At 27.5% G+C, this 23,067-nt stretch overlaps 2 protein-coding genes across 7 annotated transcripts in view; one reads left to right on the top strand and one right to left on the bottom strand.

Moving 5' to 3' along the window:
- Nucleotides 1-23,067, top strand: part of LOC127280842 (connectin-like) — a 497,564-nt gene that overhangs the window by 257,782 nt on the left and 216,715 nt on the right. The window contains exon 1 of one of the 4 annotated variants that reach the window (XM_051304133.1): nucleotides 9,060-9,463. The exons of the other annotated variants lie outside the window; for them this stretch is intronic. Coding sequence (XP_051160090.1) covers nucleotides 9,438-9,463 — 26 coding nt within the window. The 5' untranslated portion in view covers nucleotides 9,060-9,437. Of the gene's footprint in view, nucleotides 1-9,059; nucleotides 9,464-23,067 lie in introns of those variants that run through there. 4 annotated transcript variants of the gene reach the window in all.
- Nucleotides 18,879-23,032, bottom strand: LOC127280839 (uncharacterized). 3 transcript variants are annotated; one of them, XR_007842881.1, is made up of 3 exons: nucleotides 22,684-23,032; nucleotides 19,376-22,415; nucleotides 18,879-19,046 (listed from the first exon to the last, which is right to left on the bottom strand). XR_007842881.1 is itself a non-coding variant. In XM_051304128.1 (2 exons), the coding sequence occupies exon 2, from the start codon at nucleotides 22,330-22,332 to the stop codon at nucleotides 19,696-19,698; it is 2,637 nt and encodes an 878-aa protein (XP_051160085.1). In that variant the 5' UTR covers nucleotides 22,333-22,415; nucleotides 22,684-23,032; the 3' UTR covers nucleotides 18,879-19,695. The 3 variants fall into 3 exon arrangements, 2 of the variants coding, with proteins under 2 accessions (XP_051160085.1, XP_051160086.1); XM_051304128.1 differs by having other exon boundaries at nucleotides 18,879-22,415; XM_051304129.1 differs by having other exon boundaries at nucleotides 18,879-22,239.

The following is a 23,067-nucleotide window of genomic DNA, read 5'->3' as shown; positions in this document are numbered from 1 at the left end:
AAATAGAAACATAATGCCAGTTTACAAGTTAAGTCGATCTGGGCTATGAGAAATTAGGTCAAAATTTATCTCAAACAAATCAACAAAAATTAAATAATTTTAATGAAAAATTGCTATTTTATCTCGAAAATGAATCAAAATGAGTTTCTAAAATTAATAAAAGAAAAAATTTATTCCAGTTGTAAAAAATAAGTAAAAATTTTATAATCAGAAATAAAAATTCAATAATACAAAACAATTATAAGAATATTATTAGTAGGGGAGAGTAAGCATGGTTGGGCCAGTTTTTGACTTGTGCCCATAACTTCCGTTTTAGGGTAAATTTTAAATTCTCTCGTATATGGTTGAAAAAATACACTAAAGTGGAATGTTTCTTCTGAACATCAGAAAATGATTGGGTCAAAAGTGTAAAAGTTACAGGCATTTAAAAAAAAAAAATTTTTGTCGTGTAGGTTGGGCCAGGGCTTGATGGTTGGACCACTGTAGTAAATCAATATGAAATGAAGGAAATTGACCAAAAAGGACCCTTCAAATGGCAGAAAAATACTGAAATTAAGCTGAAAATGATAAAATAAAATTAGCCCCCTGAACCAAAATCCGATTATTCGCGACATTGGTCTAAAAAATTAAAAAATAGTACCAAATTTTATTAAAACCAATTTTTTTTAATGGAAATGGCATCTTTGACTCTTTTTTTATAAAAATTGAATTTTCGATGTCTGGACGTATGATAATAATAGAAAATTGGTGGGTGGCCCAACCATGACGAACGGCGTCGTAAACAAAAACACGTTAAACAAACATAATAACAATAACGCTAAATAATGCTTGAAACTTTTAAATTACATTATAATGAACAATTTCTGTCATTTTATTTTGTTGTTTGCTCATTCCTTCTGTTATTTAATCGACTTATCTGTCACTGTGAAAAAGTTTTAGGTTGTCATTTTAGCACTTATTTTGGTTTTCTTGAAAAATTAAATATTTATTGCAATTGCATTTTACTGTAACTGACGTGAAAAGTTAGTTGCCATCACTAACAAGTATTTGCATAATAAAATAGAGGGCGCCAGTGTGCTAGAGCCATAAACACAGGGGTGGCCCAACCATGCTGACTCCCCCCCTATTATGTAGGGGAGACTGGGGCAAATCGGCCATGTTAACAGTTGTAAGGCTCTAGTAACTAAAAAAAACTAATGAAAAACCTTTTATAATAGCTTGTTGGAAAGGTCATCTAATTGCGCAACTTTTTCCTAGAGACACATGTACCTTAAAATGTATTGTTTAGCTGCTGCATCAATTTTAAAAAAATTTGCAAACTGTCCAGTTTGCCTCACCCCTGAGGTAAACCGGCCAGTTTTTTTTTTGTTTGTTTGTTTAGAGAATTAATTGTAAGGAAAACGTCACTAAATATAAAAAATCAATAAACAATCTTTCCAATAAGGAAAATAATAAGATAGGATTAAATTTCAATTAAAGAAACATCTTTTTTTTTATAAAACAAATATTTTCAACTAATTGTTGTCGTTCACGAAGAAACGTCTATCGGTGAACTTTGGAAAACTTCGTAAATCTCCGTAAAGTGGACAAAGAATCAGGAAAGCGTGCACGAAGTTTTCTAGCCGATAGGTAATCTTCGTGAATTTCTGTTGCAAGGGAAACAGACATAGGCCGGTTTGCCCCACAGGCCCATTTTGACAATTAAGACCTGTAAAAAAAAAATGCTTAGTAAAATCATTAAATAATATACCGATAAATTTAACTGAGGCATGCACCTTTTAAACCTAAAAAACAATTTTAATAAATATTACACATCATTCTTTGCTCGTTTATTTTTTTCAAGTTCTTCTGAAATTTCATCCGATTAAAAATTGCTTATTTATTTTGGCTTTTGATTTTTGCATTGTTTTTGAAGCGTTTGGAATTTCTAATGATGAATCCCAAGACTCTGGTGGCCTTATTAATAGTTTATACATAATGTGATCAGTAAAAGAAAGTTTGCAATCAAACAGCACACCAACATCACTGATCAAAAGTACTCTGATAAGCTCTTCATCACCAATAGTGTATTTATAATCAGAAAATTTTGTACATCTATGAAATGAAATGACACTACATTTTTTATCTTTAAAAATAGATTGTTTTTTAAAGACCACTCATAGAGCTGCTCAAGATCAGATAGTAAATCATTATGGTTTATTATTGTTAAATTAAAATAAATAAAATAATATTAATTATAATTAAGTAAATTGATATTAAATTAATTTTTTTATTCTCATTTATTTAATGTATCAATGATTTTATTTTATAAAAAAATGTATTTTTTTTGGATTATTTCAGGTGAGTTGGATTATCTTTGTTTACTTGGAATAAAAATTACCGTGAGTATTGAAAATAATTTTGAAATGTGTTAAACGAAAAAATATTGTAGATACGATGAAAAATTATTTACAGTTGTATTGACAAATTTATCGGAGATTATACGAGTTGTGTAAAATTTGCCTTTTAACAATAGGAACAGTGTTTTGACTAGCCCAGTGGAACGATAGAAACTCCTTAATGAGTGACTACACACCGCAATGAGAAGAGAAACATTGTCATGCGAAAGTGAGAAACTTTTCTCATCGATGAGTAAGTAAAATCAAGGTTGCCAACCTAGAAGACGTGTTGGTAAGGTAGGTATTGCATTTTTTCTTAAGAAACTATTTAATACCTACCTTACCAACACGTCTTCTAAGTTGGCAACATTGATTTCACTCACTCATCGATGAGAAAAGTTTCTTACTTTCGCATGACAATGTTTCTCTTCTCACTGCGGTGAATAGTCACTCAATGTTATTGAGTTTATTTATGGTGATGAAAATATCGTAATTTCAATAGTTAATAATAATTTGTCAAAGAACAATCAAATAATTCTTGTTTTAGAAGCTTGTTATTGTTTACCTCAAAGACTTGTTGTGGATCTATATGTATTAGTTGACTCTGGTATAGTCCCTTTTTTATATTTCGCTTCAGGAACTGAATTTTTGATGAGTTGTTGAGTAAAAAAAATTTGTAAAATTTTTATTACCGATAATTAGGGATAATTTCTTTAAATAGATTAATAAAATTGAAACTTGGGAAAATTTGACGTATTCATAAATGACTATGTTTCTCGAATAATAATAAAAAGTAAGAAGTATAATCTTTTTTCAAAAAGATACACTCAAAAAATGGTATGGTATATAGCTAACTAAAAGTTCGGTTTTCCCAACTGAACTTTTCGTTTAGTATTAACCTGACCGAACTCAGCAGTTGTGATGACCAATCGAGTTAGGTGTCCTTAATTTAGTTGAAATAACAAAAAAGTTGGTTGTAACAACCGAACTATTCGGTTGACATTATGATAAAAATTTAGTTATTGCAACCGAACTTTCAGGTTATTTCAACCGAACTTTCTGGTTACTTCAACCGAACTTTTTTGTTACAACAACCAACATTTCTGTTGTTTCAACTAAACTTTTTCGTTATTTTAACCAACTCTTCGGTTGTTTCAATCAAACTTTTCGGTTGAAGCAATCAAATTGTTCAGTTATAAACCAATAAAAAATAAGGATGTTTTTTTTGAAGGGGTGTAGTGTAATTAAAAATAAAAATACTACATTTCCAAAACTATTATTTTTATTTTCCATTTTTAAAAACGTAGCTACTTACAATATACATCTTAGACTTACAAATTTTTTACCATTGTTAAGAATGTTATTAATAATAACTGGCATTTTATAGCCTTCAAGATTTTTGTCAAAGCCGAGATTTCCCAACTTTTTGCAAATTAGACATACTTTTCTACATTAGAATCAACTTTCGTTTTGTTGGAAAGTGTTTGTTTGTTATAACCAAACTTCGGTTAAAATAACCGAACTGAAACAACCATTCGAGTTTAGTTCTAACAACCGAACCACTTAGGTTAAGACAACTATTCATTTGGTATATGTTTTTAAAACTGAACTGTATGTGGGGCATTATATTTTAAAATTATACCCCTAGTAAACAATTGACAATATAAGACATTTTTTAAATAATTATTTCTCCCATTTAATTAAATCAAATTACATTTGCAATGAGTGGTTTCGAAAGAGAAATTTCTAAACTTCATTATTGTAAAAAAAATTTTTTAAAAAAACGTTTAATTAGCATAAAAAATTTAGTTTAAAGGTTAAACTTATAAATATCTCAAAACACGTTGTCTCCGATTTTGACAAAATCTGTGTCAAAAGAAAGCTTAAATATTCTATTTTTTATTTCCGTAAAGTTTATGATGGACATTTTCGAGGATTTCGAGAAATTAATTAAAATTCTCAGACGTTTCAAAGGTTAAAAAGGGTTGAAATTTGCATGAATAGAGAACCTCTGTTCAAATACAGCGGCATTTGTTTTTACGAAATTTTTAAATAAATAAATTTTAAAACTTCAATTTTAATCTTAATAATTTTTTTAAATTTGAAAAATTTTTAATTGCAAATAGCTAAAGATCAATATATTTATTGTTTACAATATTTTTTTTCTCTAATGTCAAGTGATGTAATAATGTAAGGTTAATGGAAATTAAATTTAAAAAACAAAATCCGCTCTTAAAGAAATGGTTCTTTAAGTCCGTCTGAGAATTTTAATTAATTTCTGGAAATTCTCGAAAATGTCCATTATAAACTTTACGGAAATAAAAAATAGAATATTTAAGCTTTCTTTTGACACAGATTTTGTCAAAATCGGAGACAACGTGTTTTGAGATATTTATAAGTTTAACCTTCAAACTAAATTTTTTATGCTAATTAAACGTTTTTTTAAAAAAATTTTTTTACAATAATAAAGTTTAGAAATTTCTCTTTCGAAACCACTCATTGCAAAAGTAATTTGATTTAATTAAATGGGAGAAATAATTATTTAAAAAATGTCATATATTGTCAATAATTGTTTACTAGGGGTATAATTTTAAAATATAATGCCCCATATATTATATCTTTTGTAACTGGTTTTGAATGGGAAAGGTTTACCTTTATATAGAATGATTTTTGTAGGTCATTCTTTGAATAGATGCGGTTATTTACAAATATTTGTTTATTTATAAACAATCATTTATTTACAAATATATTTATTTAAATATAATATTCCATTTATTTAATTATTATTGTTAAATATAAGTCACGGTGATGTGACAACTCCAAGATCACGGATCAAAGATACTCTGATAAGCTCTTCATCACCAATAGTGTATTTATATTTTTAAATTTACTTTATGTTGTATTTTTAGTAATAATAATAATTGAAGATTCTAGGCCGAATATAGGGAAATACACAGATAATTAAAAGGCATTAAAATAAGCTGCAACGCTTATTATTTTAATTCAATTTTGCTTTATTTTAATCCATTTTGGTATTAAAATAAGCAAAATTGGATTAAGATAATAAGCGTTGCAGCTTATTTTAATACCTTATAATTATCTGTGTATTTATCAATCAATGAATGAAATTAAAATTAGGTCAGTTTCTGATAAATTAATTTATTATAAATATTATACCTCAAAAAACCACCTGCGTTTTCTATTCTTATCCCACTCGACGAAATATAATCAGCATAATATGCAACGTTTTGTCGAAATTTCGCGATTATTTACTGCCCAGAAATCGCAGGATAATATATTGTATATATATATATATATATATATATATATATATATGTATATAGAATAAGGATGAGAGTATTGTAAGCGAAGGCATTTACGTGTATAATAGTCTAATTGCATATGCGCAGACAGTCACGAAAGTAGAGGGAGACTAAAGACAATTACGGGCATCGTTTCAAACGCTACACGTTATAGCCAAGCATTAAATAGGTTTATGATTCTCCACGCTTTACCACCCACTTGTCACAAGTATAAATATAGCGTATAGTGGAACTGCACGAGAATATGGGAAGTGATGTCACTTCACGCGGGTGTAATTTGTACACACAGGACGACAACAACGACGACAACGGGACGCGTGAGAAGCTTTGCTGTCCGGAAACTATCAAGCGTTAAGATTCCCTAGTGCCTAATTTCTCTTGCCTAAGCGTTCTCTTCTTTTTCGAGTGGAGATGAAAGAAGAAAATAAGTGATAAAAAAAATAGATGTAAAGAAATATAAGGTGTTAAAAAAGGAGGGGAAATGAATTGAAAAATTCAAAATATGTTCAACAAAATAATGCGTTATTAAAATGGAAAAATAAAAATAAGCCAAAAGTTTTGAACGTTCAAATGAACGAAATTTTTTTTTACAACTTCTTTAAGTACAAATTTTATTATATAAAATATTGTTTTAAATATCTAAAAAGAAGTTATTAATTTAATAATTAATTGATTTAACGTTGTATTTTACATTGCTATTATAATTTTTAATAATTTATAGATTGAAAAAAATATTTCGTTCATTTGAACGTTCAGAACTTTTGGCTCATAAAAAAATTTACTTTAAGGAAGTTCTCTCGCAAACAGAAATGACGAAGAGTTAATTATCAAACTTGATAAACTGATAGATAATGGTTTAAAGAAGATGTAGTTAAATTTTTAGAGGTCTAGGTGGATTTTGACAAAAGATATAAATAATTTTCTCTTTTCACATTTAACACGGGTTCTTATGGGAAATTGAATTTTTTGGTCTGAAATCTCAAATTGTGAAAAATCTGACGAAAAGATATTACTGGAACTTTATATACATAAAGTTTAATAGCCAATGTTCACTTACTTTTAATAAAATTGATCAGACCTGGCTTAGGAGACTCACAATTAATTATTTTGTCTAAAAAAACACAGTATTTTGACAATCAGAAATTACTTAGCACAACGCTTGGCAACGTTGCGTCTTGTAGGTTAGGTATAGAAAAAGCGCGAAATTTGAAAGTAATATAAGTAGTATATACATATAATAGTATATTCTTCAAAGATTCATAATAATGAACAATAATTTGAATTTGCTTATAAAAAATTAAGATTTTTAAAATAATAAATTATTATTATTATTATTTAACGAAAATAAATCAAACAATAGCAGACGACACGAAACGGAACGGGGGAAATATAATCCAACGTTGCCAAGCGTTGAGCTATAGTACTACGTGATACAAATGAAAACTTAAATGGGCATTGATTTGACTGACGTTGGAGGGGGAGAACTTCCTTAATATTTAACAAATTTATTTATTATCGGTTTAGTTCTGAGTTTAGTTTTGCTTCGACTTATTTTAGGGTGATTCTATTTCAATTCATACAGGTCGAATTGGTTGAAAATACAATTTTTCTTGTTTTTCAGGACAAATAAAAAGACACATACCGTCGTTTTCCCAGTTTCCGTCCATGGGGTCAATTATGTAACTTTTTCCGGATCCCACATTCAGTATTCCACATTCCGGATCCTACTTTTTTAAAATTCCGTATTTCAGATTCCGGATCCCACATTCCGTATTCCATATTCCGTATTTCGAATTCCACATTCCGGACCCCACTGTAAAAATTCCGTATTTCAGTTGTCACATTCCGGATTCCACATTTCACATTCTGAAATTGGAATCCGGAATGTGGAAAATGGAACCCTCAATGTGCGATCCGGAATATGGAATGTGAAATATAGGATCCGGAATACAGAATTTTAAAATGGAATCCGGTATGTGGAAACCGGAATCTGAAAAGTGGAATCCGGAATGTGGGATCCGGAATTTTGAAAATGGAATCCGGAATCTGAAATACGGAATTTTGAAAGTGGGATACGGAATGTGGAATTCGGAATGTGAAAAGTGGAATCCGGAATCTTAGATCCGAAATTCGGAAATGTCATCTTTAAAATTAAAGTAGACGGAGACTGGGTCTTAGCTGGACAGAAAATGGGACAATCACGGTATTTTTTTTGTTTTGCGAAAAAAAAAATTTTTCTAGTTTTTTTAAAATTCAATTTTTTTGAATTTTGATTTCAGTAACATTTATAAATTTGGCGTACATGCTCAGCGTTGAAAATTATTTTTCACGGGATCAAAAATATCAAATAATTTTTAAAAAGGTTTTCGATCCATATAATACCTTGAAAAATATTTCTGATGGCATTATTTGGACTGAAAATCTTTAAAAAATATATAATTTGACATTTTTGATCCTGTGAAAAACAATTTTCGGTGCCGAGCATCGACGTCAACTTCATGGAGGTTTTTATTATAGTATTATTGATGCTCTTTCTTTGCCAATTTGAAATTTTTTTTAACTTAACAAAATCGCGGCCATTTTTTTTTAAATTTAAAAAAAACTCGAATTTTCTCAAAAACATCATTTTTTATTTTTTAAAAAATTTTTTTGTAGTTACTTGATAAAAAAAAATTTTTTTCAATAAGTTTGATTACCGCTAAAACGCCTCAAAAGTCGATAGAAAAAGTTCCTTTTTTTATCTATAGTTACCACAAAAAATGTTTAAGAAAATAAAAAATAATGTTTTTGAGAAAATTCGAGTTTTTTAAATTTTCAAAAAAAAATGTCCCCGATTTTGTTAATTTAAAAATTTTTTCAATTTGACAAAGAAAGAACATTAATAATAAACTTAATGAAATTAAAAAACAGAATTGAAAAATATTGATTTTTTAAAGAAACTAGAATAATTTGAAAAAAAAAATTTCAGAAGTTTTGCCGTAAAATGATCACAACTGGACAAAAAAAATTTTTTTTCTTTGTCCTAAAAAACAAGAAAAATTGTATTAAACTTGATTTAGAATTTTTTAACCAATTCGCGGTGCATGAATTAAAATAGAAAAAAATCAACCTCTAATTTTGTCGTAAATAATATATTATTTTAATTCAAAAAATAATATATAATAATATTAATAATAATATTAAAATAATATTGTAAATAAATACGTCGCTTCGACTAAATTTTGAAATCATCTTTATACCTGCACCCCGATTTGGGTGTTTACATTGAAATACAAAAGGCTACCCTAAGCCGAAGGTCGTAGCAGTGTATAGTGAAAATTTCAAAGATATTATACGATCAGTTGCAATTCGTGCTTTGACCAGTTTAGACGGGTGTGCTCAACGTCAGTGTGAATTTTGGAATTTTTAAAGTATTTTCTCTGTGTTGAAACGCATTTGTATTTTTTTATCGTTTTTTAAAAATATATTTTCACATATATATTTACAGTAAAAATAGCTTTGCGAGTGTTTGCAATTTTTAATTAGTGAACGAAACAAATTTTAAAAATGAGTTAAATTTTTTTTGTTTGTCTTTTTATAGTAAATTCTCTTTTTTTTGTTCCGGAAGTGTTCTAAATTTTTTAAATCGCGATCGTTTAAATTTTTGGAAAAAGTATTTTGAAAATATGTGTTTGAAATTATTTTAATCGCGTGTGTGTAAAAGTGTGTCTACAGCAGATCTAATCGTCCCAAATATATGATACACATCATTTGCAGACTAAGGTTAGAGATATATTTTTCATTTTTGTTTATTATTTTATTTCTTTATTTATATATATTAATTTATTAATTATAATATATTTATTTTTTATTTTTCCATGAATAATAATAATAATAATTCAAAATTCATGATCAACGTGAAAATATTTCCGTAAAAAATTTCGATTGAAAATCCACCGGAATTACGATTAAAATTCGGGTAATTTCTTTTTTCTTTACATAATACAGAAATTATTTTTTAACTTTCTAATATTTTCAGAAACTCTTTTTTTTCATGGAAAATTAAAAAAAAAATTTATTTCAAAGCATTAAGTTATTTTTAAAAAATTTTCACGATTCTGAAGTACGCAACGTTTATGATAAACGATTTTTAATGAAATAATTGTTTAGAATGAAAAATTCTATAATTTTTTTTGCCTGAAAAATATTTCTTATAATTTTTATGAATAAATAAATTATAAAAAAAATATTTTTTTAGGTAAACAATTTTATAATTATCCATGTTAAATAAAAATTAATTTCTAATCGCTGATCATAAACGTTGCATATTTCAGCATCGTAAATTTTTCTGTAGATTTATATTTTTTTTTTTATTTTGTAAAGTTATAATTGTGACGATATTTTAAAAATCATTTGTTTTCGTTAGTTGCAACAATCAAAAATTTATAATAATTTCCGGGAAAAGAACGTAATTCAATAAAAAGTCGAGGAAATATGAATCAATTAAAAATTATTTGCGAACACTATTTTAAGAATATATAACGTCTTGTCTCTGATTTAGAAATACTACATCTTCTGCATTTTATTCATTCCGTTTGAATTTTTAATAGTTTTAAAAAGAGAACGAAATTTTTAAATTCATAAAATTTTTATATTTCATCGAGAATATTTTTAAACATAATTTCAAAAAATGAACAAAAATTATCCATGGTAATTTTGGTTTTTCACACCTTTCTCTTAAAATATCCAATCCAATCCAAGTTTCAACTAAATTGATAACACTTACTTGAAATATTTTGCAAAACTCTAGAAAACTTTTAGAAAATTCGAATAAAATTTTGTAAACTTTGAAAATTTCTCATCTAATTTTTCACTACTTTATGAATTTTGTTTTCTGCTCTCTAACAAAAAATTAAGTAATTACATTTAGTACCAATTTTCAATTGTTCGAAACTGCAAAAATGTCACAAAAAAAAACGGCAGAAAAATTTCGACGTGAATTTTAAAATTAAACAATTACATTTTTCTTGATAATTTTTTTATTGGTTAATTTTTCAAAATTCGCGCCGAAATCTTTCTGTCGATTGTTTTTTCGGACAAATTAAGATTTAAGTGAACTGGAAATACTATGGTATTTAAAAAATTTTAAATCCCTTAAAATTCTATTTAAAGAGATTTCTAATAAATTATTATTTTGTTAAATTAGAATTAAATTTAAATATAAAAAATTGGTAAAAAATAATTTTTGTAAAATAAAAATTCTGTTAACCCCTTCACTGTTATTGACCTCTATAGAGGCATAAAAATGTCGTGCCACCAGTGTGCATGACCGCTAAAGTAGCATCTAAAAAAAAAAAATAAGTAGACACAATACGATAAACTTGTCAATGGGTATTCTTAGGTTTTCGGGGTCGCTGATTACGAAAAAAATTAAAAATTAAAAATTTATTAGATTTGTCTAAAATTTGTTACTAGGAGGTTTTCGGGATCGCTGATTACGAATTTGATATTGATTTTTCAAAATTTAAAATGGCGAATCAAATATGTCGGATGACAAATTTAAAAATTTAACAAAAATTAATTAATCAACATTTAAAAATGCCTGTAACAAGTTTCAGGCAAATCTAGTGAATTTTAATTTTTTTTTTTGGTCGCCATATTGAGTCCGCCATTTTGAATTTTGAAAAACTGATATCAGATTTGTAATTAGCGACCCCGAAAACCCCCGAGTAACAAGTTTTAAGCAAATCTAGTGAATTTCAAATTTTTTTTGGTCGCCATATTGGATCCGTCATTTTGAATTTTGGAAATGTGACATCGGATTCGTAATCAGTGACCCAAGAAACCCCCGAGTAACAAGTTTCAAGTAAATCCAATGAGTTTTTAATTTTCGTCCGCCATATTGGATCTGACATTTTGAATTTTGAAAAACTGACTTCAAATTCGTAATCAGCGACCCTAAAAACATATAATATGGTAATATTAATTTAAAAAAAAAAAATTTTTTTCTCACGTACGGGGCACGGAAATTTTATTTCTGCTACACTGCGAAAGGGTTAAATAAAAATTCAGTACCTAAAAATTTTGTAAATAAAAATTTTTATTTTATAAAATGATTTAAAATGAAAATTCTAATTATTGATTTTTATTAAAAAAAATCATGCGCCTCGGTTGACGATATTTTTTGAAATTTTTTTCTTAAGAAATAAATTTTGTACCTTCATTTTTAAGTGATATTTCTCGCTTAAATTTTTATTGGATGACTCTTGAGTGAGGTGAAACTTTTCTCTCTGATTTTTAATTATTATCGCAAGAGAAGAAAAGCCGATATCGAAGAGTTGAATATACGACGAGCTTTTTTTGAGCAAATAGAAAAGAAGAAAATTATTCACTAATATATATATATATATATATATATATATATATATATATATTAGTGAATAATTTTAAGAACGTCTGAAGAAAGTAGTCCCCTCCATTGTGCATCGCTCCCCCCCCCCTCTCTCTCTCTCTCTCTCTCTAAAGTCGCTAAAAGAAGGAAACTTTCGAGAACTATTATACTCTACTCTATGTGATGAAGTGGGTACTACACTGATATTTGAAACTTGTTGCTTCAAGTCCAAGTATACGTAGAGGAGCCAAGAGAATTGCAAACGACGACGAAGATGATGACGAGAGGGTTGTCTTGAAACTTGACGTCCAATGTCGGAAATACTATGTCCTTTAATCAAGAAACCCTACTGTAGTCAATCAATTATTTTCATTAATTTAATTAGCGTACAAAATATACACCGGTCAAGACGTAATATCCGAAGGGTTCCTTTAAGAAAATTTCTACTCTCTAATCTTTCAAATTAAGAAATTAGATTTTGACGATATATATAATTACAAAATTTGAAATATAATGAAAAAGTCCGTTACGTGCTCGTTTTTTTAAATATTGAATTTTTTTTTTTGGGGGGGGGGGCGCAGGAATATTTCCCACATTAAATTTGTTGTAATAGGAAGTTAGTTTTTTTTTAATTTTAATGGGTAGATTGGGTCTGTTTTTCATAACAAATTTTTTTTCTCATAATTTTTTAATGAAAAATAAGCGCTAAATTAAATAAAAACGTTTTAAATAATTTTTAAGTACCGAAAACGGTCTGGAAAGACGCGAATACAACACAGATAGCACGTAAGCACCTCCATGAAGTTGGCGTCGACGCTCAATTGTTTTTCACGGGACCAAAAATATAAAATCATTTCAAAAAAGTTCTTGGGTCCACATAATACCTTGAAAAGTATTTCTCTAGGCATATTCTTTGGACCGAAAATCTTAAGAAAATATAATTTGACATTTGTGGTTCTATGAAAAATAATTTGGAGGTACGTAAGCTTGCGGCAAGCTTCAAATGTCCCATCTGATCCAAGCTTGCATGGTAAGCTTACCGAAAGATTGCAGTGTAAGGTTACTGCAAGATTGCTCAATAAGATTATCGCAAAATTGCTCAGTAAGCTTGCACGGTAAGCTTATAGCAAGGTTGGTGCAAGGTTGTTAAATAACCTTGCTTTGAATCTAAAAAATTAAAAAAAAAATTTTTCGTCTAATTTATATAATTTTATTATTTAAATTTTTTATTATAAAAATTAGACGAAAAATTAAAAAAAAATTTTTAGGTTCAAAGCAAGGTTATTTGGCAACCTTGAACCAATCTTGCTACAAGCTTACCGTGCAAGGTTACTGAGCAATCTTGCGATAATCTTATTGTGCAATCTTGCAGTAACATTACACTGCAATCTTTCGGTAAGCTTACCATGCAAGCTTGGGTTTGGTGGGACATTTCAAGCTTGCCGCAAGGTTGCTGCAAGCTTACGTACTATCTGGGTAGCGACTGTATCGTGACGTCACATCGGTACAAATTTTTTTTTTTGTATGTACAGAAAAGATTGATATTAATTTTTTTTAATTCAACGATTTTAAATTATTTTCGAATAATAATAATAATAATAATAAATAAAAATTTTAATAATAAACACCCAAAGTACGTGGTTAAAAAGTTTATCCAAAAAAGTAATAAAATAAAAAAAGTTTTGTTAGAAAAAATAAATATTAATTTTAATCTCAATTTTTAACAAAACTTTTTCATTTTTTTTTGTGAAAAAATTGTTAGTCACGTATTTTTGGTGTTTTTTTTTGTACACGCTGCAACACGTACAATTCACACAAGAACGTGAAATATTTTTTTAAATAAACTCAATTTTTTTTCTATAATTTCATTATTATAAAAGTAGTTGAATTTATTATTCACTCATATATTGGTGAAGAAAAAAAAAAAAGAAAATTTTCCTTATATATTTATTACATTGAAATTTAGTTATAAAAGAAATTTTTTTTTTTTTGTTTGACTTGAACATAAAAAAGAAAATTTCATTTCTCTCGCTGTTTGCATGTGTGACAAATTCTTCGTTTTCTTTATAGATTTATGAGAGAGACACGCTGGCAATGAAAAATCTCGAAACTGAGTCATTTGGCCAATATCTTTTTTTATAGAGGGCAATATGAAAGTTTTTAGTTAAAGAGATGAGGCAATAAAATTTTATATTCTCAAAGATACTATCGTTTTCAAATTCTTTCAAATATTTAATATCTCTCAAAATATTTCACTGATTAAATTATATTCGCTGAAATTTGGAAATTGAAAATTTAATCAAAGAACAAGAGAGAGAGGCGAGTATTACTTTTATGAAATGCAAAAATTTGGAAAGAATAAGAAAAATATTTAAAAACAAAAACAAAAATTGCAAAATTTTTCTAAAAATAAAAATGAGACTTCCTTTTATCTATTACTGCGATACTAACTGTACCAGTTAAAAACAATTTTTTTTTTCCCACCAGCCATAAATTACAGTTATTTTTGAAAGATAAAAAAATGAAGCTGCGTGAGATTAATGCCAGAAGGACATGAAGTTCTTTTTTTTTGTTCGTCCTGATGAAAATTGAAGTCGAAGAATCCTGGAGAGGAAAAACAGGTATATATATATATATATATATATATATAAAAAGGCAGGTACAAATGAGAGAAACACAAAAGTAATACCAACCAACGCGCTTGGCGCACTGGGCTTAGTGCCAAGAAATGATAAGAAGGAAAAGAATGGAAATTTCAAGTCCCTGAAACTGCGCCCGGAGGCTTTAATTTGCAACAGAGCGCGGCTTTTATATAAAAATGGTGTATTATTTTTTTTAAGAAGATAAGATAATAGAATAAAATTGGTCTTGACTTTAAATGAGAAAAAAAAGGTTTCTTTTTCATCTTGTTAGAAGATTCGCGACTGTTTGTTATAATTTTTTCACCTATTCAGAAATTAAAATATGCATTTCTTTTTTTTTAACCCAGAGGCTTTCTTAAATTTCAAATTTTGATATTTTTTTTTTTTTTTAATTTTCCTAAATAGAAATAAATGCTTCTAATAATTATTTTATATTAAAACATTAAGCTAAAAATGCTAAAATTCATTTAAAATCAAAAACAATTTTTTTTTTATTTAAATGTTTCAAGTTTAAATTTTGAATGTTTATAGATATAATGTAATGCCATCTAAGTGGAATGTCGCAATTTCTCCCTCTGGTGGTTCAGCTTTAAGTTTCCCTTCTCTACGTTCTTCTATCGTCACTGTTTCACTCACCCCATGCAAAAAAACAACAACAAATATTGCTGACAGAAAAAAAATTATATGTCATTAATAGGGACACATAAATATTCTCCAAATTTTTACTTAAAAAAATTTTTAGCTACCCAATTATTGTTTGTCAGAATTTTTATTTTACAGTCATTTTCTTTACATGACTTTTTATTTAAATGACTTTTTATTTAAATGAATTTTAATTTAATCGAATTTTAAATTAACAGAATTCTCATTCAATTGAATTTTATGTGATTCGAATTTTTAAATGTCAGAAATTCCAATTCACCGAATTTTAATTTGTCCAAATTTTTATTTGTACGAATTTTTAATTGACATAATTTTTAAAACGTCGAATTTTCAATTGTCCGAAATTACAAATGACCGAACAAACAATCGCCAGAAAGATTTCAGCGCAATTTTTCAAATTGATTAATCACGATTTTCATGATAATTTCTAATTGGTCAATTTTAAAAATTTCGCCGAAATCCTTCTGTCGATTGTTTGTTTGGCCATTTGTAATTTTGGACAAATGAAAATTCGTCGTCTTAAAAATTCTATCAATTAAAAATTCGTACAAATAAAAATTCAGACAAATGCTTAATTTTTATTTAACAGAAATACTACTTAGCTGAATTTTTAAAAGTTTTATTTCACCGAAACTTCATTTGACCGAACTTTCACTTGTCCGAATCTTCATTTTATAGAACTTTCACATATATATACAATCATACACCTGGCCGAAATATTTCAGCGGGAAGTTTTAAAATCCTCAAATGAAAAAATTACGAAGAAAATTATGATTGGTTGATTTTAAAATTCCCGCTGAAATTTTTGAACCGGGTGTATGATCCGATATGTAAAAGTTTTATCAAATAGCAATTCGGACAACCGAAAGTTCGTTTATATGAAATTTTGATAAAATAGAAATTCCTTTACTTAAAAATTCAGCTAAATAGAATTTCTGTTAAATAAAAATTGTGTAAAAATAAAAATTAGGTCGAATAAAATTTTTCTTTAATTATTCGTTGTTTTGAATATTGAAAAATTGACATCGAATTCGTAATTAGCTATCCCGAAAACTCCCGAGTATAGGCTATTTTGTTGAAACTCTTACAAAAAACAAATTTTTATTGTTATAATTAAAAAGTTATTAATTTATTACCGTATAAATTTTTTTTTAATATTATTTTCTGGTTAACTGCCGTTTAGAAAACAATAAATTTTCTGAATAAAAGTATTTTTTTAATTAAAAAAAAATTATTTAAAAGAAAAAAAATATGTATATAAATTAATAACGGAATAAGAATAATTAAAAAAGTATAAAAATGAAATATATTTTCCAGCTAAAGGAATAATTAAAATGCAGAGAAAAATATTAAACCTTGAAAATTTGATATAATCTTTTAAGTAAGAAAAAACGAAAAAAAAATTAACATAAATAATAATTTCTTTAGAAGAGATCTACTTTTTTAAAATATCTGAATATGGATATATATATTATTTGCAAAAGAGAAAAAATGGTTTTTATATTATTTTAAAATTGAGATAAAAACTTTATATTTACTCGGCAAATATACTGAGAAAATGATATTACAAAAAAAAGAATATAATCTCAGCTTTTATTTAAATACATTTTATTCTTACAATATATTATTATTACTATTTGTTTGACGGGGAAAAAAAAAAAAATTTCATTGACTGGAAGATTCTTTGATCCGCGGATTTCTTTTGTGTGGATTTGTGTGTTTTTTTTTTTTTTTTTTGAAAGGATTTTCTCGAATCAAGAAAATATAATCTCATCTATAGAAAAGTGAAGAGCAATTTTCAAGGTGTCCTTGGTGGTTTGGCGATTCGATCATTGGCGCAATTTCTCTTTTCTGATTGAAGATAAAAAGCCGCGCATGCAAGCACTGAACGTAGAAAGGGGATAGGGGGGCAAGCGAGAAGGTTACTTTTATCGGTTTTTCATGCGAAGAAACAAATCCAATGGAAAAAGGGTTTTGAATCTAGTCGAGATGAGAGAGAGGTCTCTCTCCTTATCGCAAATACATTCCCGGCATATACGGCTTTCGGAAACGATCAGAACGGGAAATTTTGTCGATCTAATTTTTCACGTTAAATCGCAAAAGTATACCTAACTGGTAAAAAAGATGTCCTCGTTTAAAGAAAATAGAAATCGATTTATTTAACCCTTTATTTTTTTTGTAGAAAAATTTATATCTGTCTGTCTGTTCGTCTTTATTAAATAAGTTAAGACAATCTATTCGCGTATAGATGACATGGTATGGAAGAAGAAACGAAAACCAAAGGAATACGCGTACCGTTAACGCGCGTCTCTTATCTATAAGCTTATGCAAATGTCTAGCAGTTTGCCACGAGGATTTGCATATACTTTTCCACGACGATCTACATAGGATCGTGGATCGTGTCTAGGCATAATCCCGAGAAAGGCGTCCGTGTACACTTTTCACTATACGCGTCGAATATAGCGTGCGAGTATCCACTGTTCCTTTTTTTCTATCAGCTTTACACGTCTATTGCTCTGTTCCTAACTTTAAAAATTGTTCCCCTACATCTGCTGCTACTGCAAAAAAAAAAAAAAAACCCTCTATTTTCTTTTTCGATACACCTAAATCCACTTTTGTCATTGATCCTTGTGGAATTTTCGAACATATAGAATTCACTCAGAGCTTATTATTAACGTGGGCTTTTCTGAAATATTAAATTTTTTATGGGAAAATATATGAATAGTCGCTGTATTTTTTTTTGTTATTTATTCCCGAGGGGTTTATTACTTAGGAAATCAATGTAATTTTCAATCCAACTTCTAATCTGTCACCGAAATTTAGACGTTGTAGAGTAAAACATGAAAACTTCGATGAACGCATTGCTTTTTTTCGTTTCGTTTGAATTCGTCATTGCAGAGAGAATTTTGTCAATCAAACGCATTATTCCGTAATTGCAAAGAAATGTTTTTTTAGAAAGTCATTCTAGTATAATTGTACAGAATTTTTCCGATTGGTAGCAGATTTTTTTAGGGTTAAAATTCGGTAAGATACATATATACTCACACAATTCTTATGGAATCCTAAGTAACAAATCACTTGTTTATCATATATATATTTTCTGTTTGAAAATTTAGGGATTATATTTAAATAAATGTTACTTAAATTTCCAACTTCACTTTGAAAATTTATTAAATTATTTTCTTTTAATTAATACATCTCTAAAAATTTTCCTTTTCTTTAAATTTTTTTCAGTGTGTAAAATTTCGACGTTGTTCGATGAGAAGTCAAAGCAATGCTTGTGCGCTCCGTAGAGAGCTTACACAAAGCAGTACTTTTACTTTTAATATTTTCTTGATAATTATACTCATACATTTTGGTTTTTACGTGTCTAAAAGTTTAGCCGATATAATATGATTTACAATTTTTACAACTAATTTTATGAATGCATTAAGGGGGGAACACCAGTTGTAACTCAAAAAATAATGCTTTTTACAAGAATATTTTCCAAAAGAACAATGAATCTTTTTAAAGAATACTATTTATTAGTTAAAAGTACATGTAAAAAGCTGTAATTTAAAAGAAAAAAAAAATTTTTTTAACAAAAACTTTTGGAGATATGAGCCATTGAAGTGGCGCCTTAAGAAAAAAGGCGAATTGCGGTGACCAGCATTCTGCAAGTATACTTCGTCTGAAATACAAAAATGAAATTGATTTACATTTATTATAAGATTATCTAGTTCGTGATCGAAGGATTTAAAAAAAAAAAAAAAATTTGACAAATTGTCGACCTGTCAAAGTCAAAAGTATGATTTTCGTTAAAAAAATACGGTCGATTTTCAGCTATATAAAAAAAAGTTTTGCATAAAAAAAAAAATCCTTCGATCACGAACTAGACTTATATGTGTAAATGAAGCACACTAAATTTTAAATAAATCGGTTTAATGGTATTCGAGTAATCGTGGTCACCGACTTGGAAAATGTCATTTTGAGAAAAACGCATTCAAAGTTTCAACTTACTTTTTTTTGTTCAGGAGAAATTTTGTTTCCAAGTTACAAAGAGTCATCGATTCCTGGACCATATAATAACTCTTCCGCAGTGGTTGCCGTTTCTAAATCATAGGAAAAGGCCATGTGTCGTTAGGGTCAGGTATGGCTGGCCACCTTGTATGAAGCCACGGGACGCGCCGCTGCAGTGTTCTGTATATCTCATTTATTTTTCACCGGATCAACTTTGAAATTTACAGACACATTTCTAAATATGTATACTTTAAGAAAATGCACAAAAAAAAAATTCGATTTTTCGAAAGTTACAACTGGTGTTCCCCCCTTAACTATAATTAGAAACTGATTTGTGTAATTTCATTCATAATATTGTAATACCATACATACTTATCATTAGCGGTATTATTAAACACTAACTTCAATTTTAAAACCACGCCTAAACCTTCAATGTCTTCATATTTACAATGTTCAATGAGAAATTTACTTCCAGGTAAAAGAATTACACTATTTTCTACTTTCTCATAAAATTTTTCTATTTTCGTCCTTAGATATGGTCCACTAAATATCATTTCATACACAATGTTTATATAACCAGCTGTTGGATAACCAGCAAATTTCATAGCATATTCCATATTTGGAGAAGCTTGTGTAAATTTTTTAAAAGTTATGTAGTCTTCAGTAAATATTATTTTTTCCATTCTAGTTGGTTTAGATTCTACTCTAAATAATGTTAGATCAAATTCCTCATCTGGATCTTCAGATTGTCTTATAGCTAATTTATATAATGCAATTTTCATCAGTTTTGCTTCATTGGTGTCCCTTGTTATTCTTTGATATCCTGTTGTAGCGTAATTTCGAATTGCATAGTAATCATGAAATGAGACTGAAAAACATGCTTTCTGTTCATTGTATTTTTGAATTATATTTTTTATCGTAACTTCACCTTCAATTAGACGTCTTAATGTTCTCGTGTAAAGAGAATTGATTCTAAATTCACCATCATATTCTGACATAGTAGTATGTTCCTCAAAATGTGTGGCGTATCTTAATTTTTTCAAAAGATCAGGATTCTCTATTATATATTTTCTACTCCATATGGGTTCTCTTAATGATTTGCTTTCTATCAAATCATTGATAAATAAAGCTAGAGTATCCAAATCTGGAAATGTATATTTTTCAAGCATATGGCGTACCTGATTAAGGGTAAAATTAGTATTTTCCTCAATATAACTTACAGCTTTTTCTTCATAAAGTGCTTTATTACCTAACCTCCTTCGTCTTCGGCAACGATTAACATTTTCCGTATTTTCAAAATACCTAATGTCATTACACTTCTCATCATAATCATCAGCTTGAACTGATATTCCATAAAATAAATCTCTTGTGTTTTTTTTCCAAAGTTTGTTATTAATTTCATATGTAAGATAATCAGTCCTAAAAGTTTTATAATTTAAAGCAATGTAAATTTTTGTTTTATTTTCCGAATTTCTAATTTGTAATACAAATATCTTTTGTTTAAATTCATGGCCACTTCTTAATTGTGCAGTATCAAACATATGATCGGATAGAAAAATAAACTTATAACCATAGCCAGTATCACTTTGATTATTTAAAGTGTTTATGAAAATAAATCGAGAATTATTTTCACCAACGTAACCAATGCTTTTGTGAAAGTTGGATTTTAAAATAGATATCTTTGAAAGACTATTAATAACTGACGTAAAACTAAAATCTATCTTTTCTTTTAAAGAATTAATTATTTCTTCAATTACACTTATCTTGTCTTTAGTTATAAATGTCAAGTAAAATCCAGGATCGTTTATGTGTGAACAGAGATTTTCAAATATTTCATTTCTATTCAGTGAACTTTTTATTGAGAAATCAGATTTTGATTGTTCTGTTACAATTTCATCTACTGTTTTACTGATTAAATTTATTAAACATACTGATTGAATTGTTGTTCCTAATGTGGATAGAAAATGAAGTATATTACCTTCTTTTAGAAACCTTTCAAATATTTCAATTTTATATAAACTACAAACTGCCGAATTTATTGTCAATGTATTAAAATTATTATTATTTAATACAGTATTTATGTCATTAAAAGATTTAGTTGTATATTGAAATAAAGATTTATAAGCCTCTTGCCAAAAAACTGAATCAGAAATTATATTTACTATGTTTTCATAGGCAAAGAAATATTTTAAATTGAAAATATGATACATAAGAGCTGGAAGTGCAAAAGCTTTTAAAATTTCGTAATTCTTTTTATCAGTTTGAAAGAATTTTTCAATTAAATGTCCGATTAATAAGTATTGCTCAAATAAATTATCCTCAGTTAAATATAAAGAATTGTTTTCAAAATTTATGTAATTGTTAGAATTAATTCTAGCTGCTCGAAGAAACATTGAACCAGCTTGTGCATAAATATAATCAAGCGACAATAAACTAAGATTATTTTTTGTTACAGGAAAGAGAGGTAATATTATGTCGTTGTATATTCTTGCTACTGATAAATCACTGAGAGTCGAACTATTGCCATATTCATTGTCAAAAGATGCTTTTTGAAGATGTAGCCTTATTATATTTAATACTTCTTCAAATTGTAAATTTTCTGCTTTACAAAAAATTGTTCCTAAAAATCCATAAACATTACCATACTTGGCAAATACAATAGAACTAATAATATAATCAAACATCACATTAACAAATGTTATGTCAACGTATTCGTCTTCTTTTGCTCCGTACATATCACTTCCACTTAACAAGTTTCTTATTAATTCATCTTTCTTGAGTATATTATTCTGATAATCTTGCAAATATTCATAAAGTGCATTAACAATTGGTATTTGCTTATTTTGATCAAATTCTGCTAGGTACTGTTCAAGGAATAAAAAATCACTAAGTATGTTTATGTAATTAAAGATTGGTATAAGCTGTACTGCTTCTAGTGGATTCTTGAATGTATCCATACTTGAAAGGTGAATTTTATTATTTTATAGAATTTATATTGACCAGTATAAAACGATATCGTGTAGTGATATTTAAATATTATCTGCAAAATAAAAGATGTATGTATTGCATAGTTAATATTATTCTTTCTAACTTGAAATTAGTAAAAAATTTAATTTTAATTTAACCATGAATATGTTATTTCGTAATATTTTTTGAATCTTGGAATTTGATTAATCAATATGAATTAATTTGAAATGCAGTACAGTTTAAGTATTATTATGAATTACTATTAGGAGTAAAATGCAAGAAGAACATTAAAGGAAAGAAATGAAAAATTATAATTTTATCTAAAGTAAAAAAATTCATACCTTAGGCTCGGATTATTATAAAATGTTGCTGCTTCCAAAAATTAGATTATTGTATGGTTGATTATTAATTTATGAATAAAGTAGTTAAAATGTATATTATTTTGTATGAGAGTTTCTATTGTAATCTAAACATAAGAGTTTCTGGTTGCTTATATATACATATATATTCATATAAGATAAGGTTACAATGTAATTTTTGTTCACGGTCTTTTACCTCAAAGTAAGACTGAATTGGTTTCAAGGTAAACATATAAAATGACAATATTATCAATAATTTATCATGAGTAAACTATTTCAAAAAATATTTTATTGCTATATCTATACGTATAAAGAATTTATTCTCATTAAATTATTCAAATTTCAGATAATCGAAAATTTAATGAT

Source organism: Leptopilina boulardi, unplaced genomic scaffold (assembly GCF_019393585.1).
Source record: "Leptopilina boulardi isolate dan_hultmark-lab unplaced genomic scaffold, ZJU_Lbou_2.1 LbouV2_255, whole genome shotgun sequence".
In the NCBI taxonomy this organism is placed as follows: Eukaryota; Metazoa; Arthropoda; class Insecta; order Hymenoptera; family Figitidae; genus Leptopilina; species Leptopilina boulardi.
Note: the sequence above shows the minus strand (reverse complement) of the source record. Positions and strands in the feature narration are given on the sequence as shown.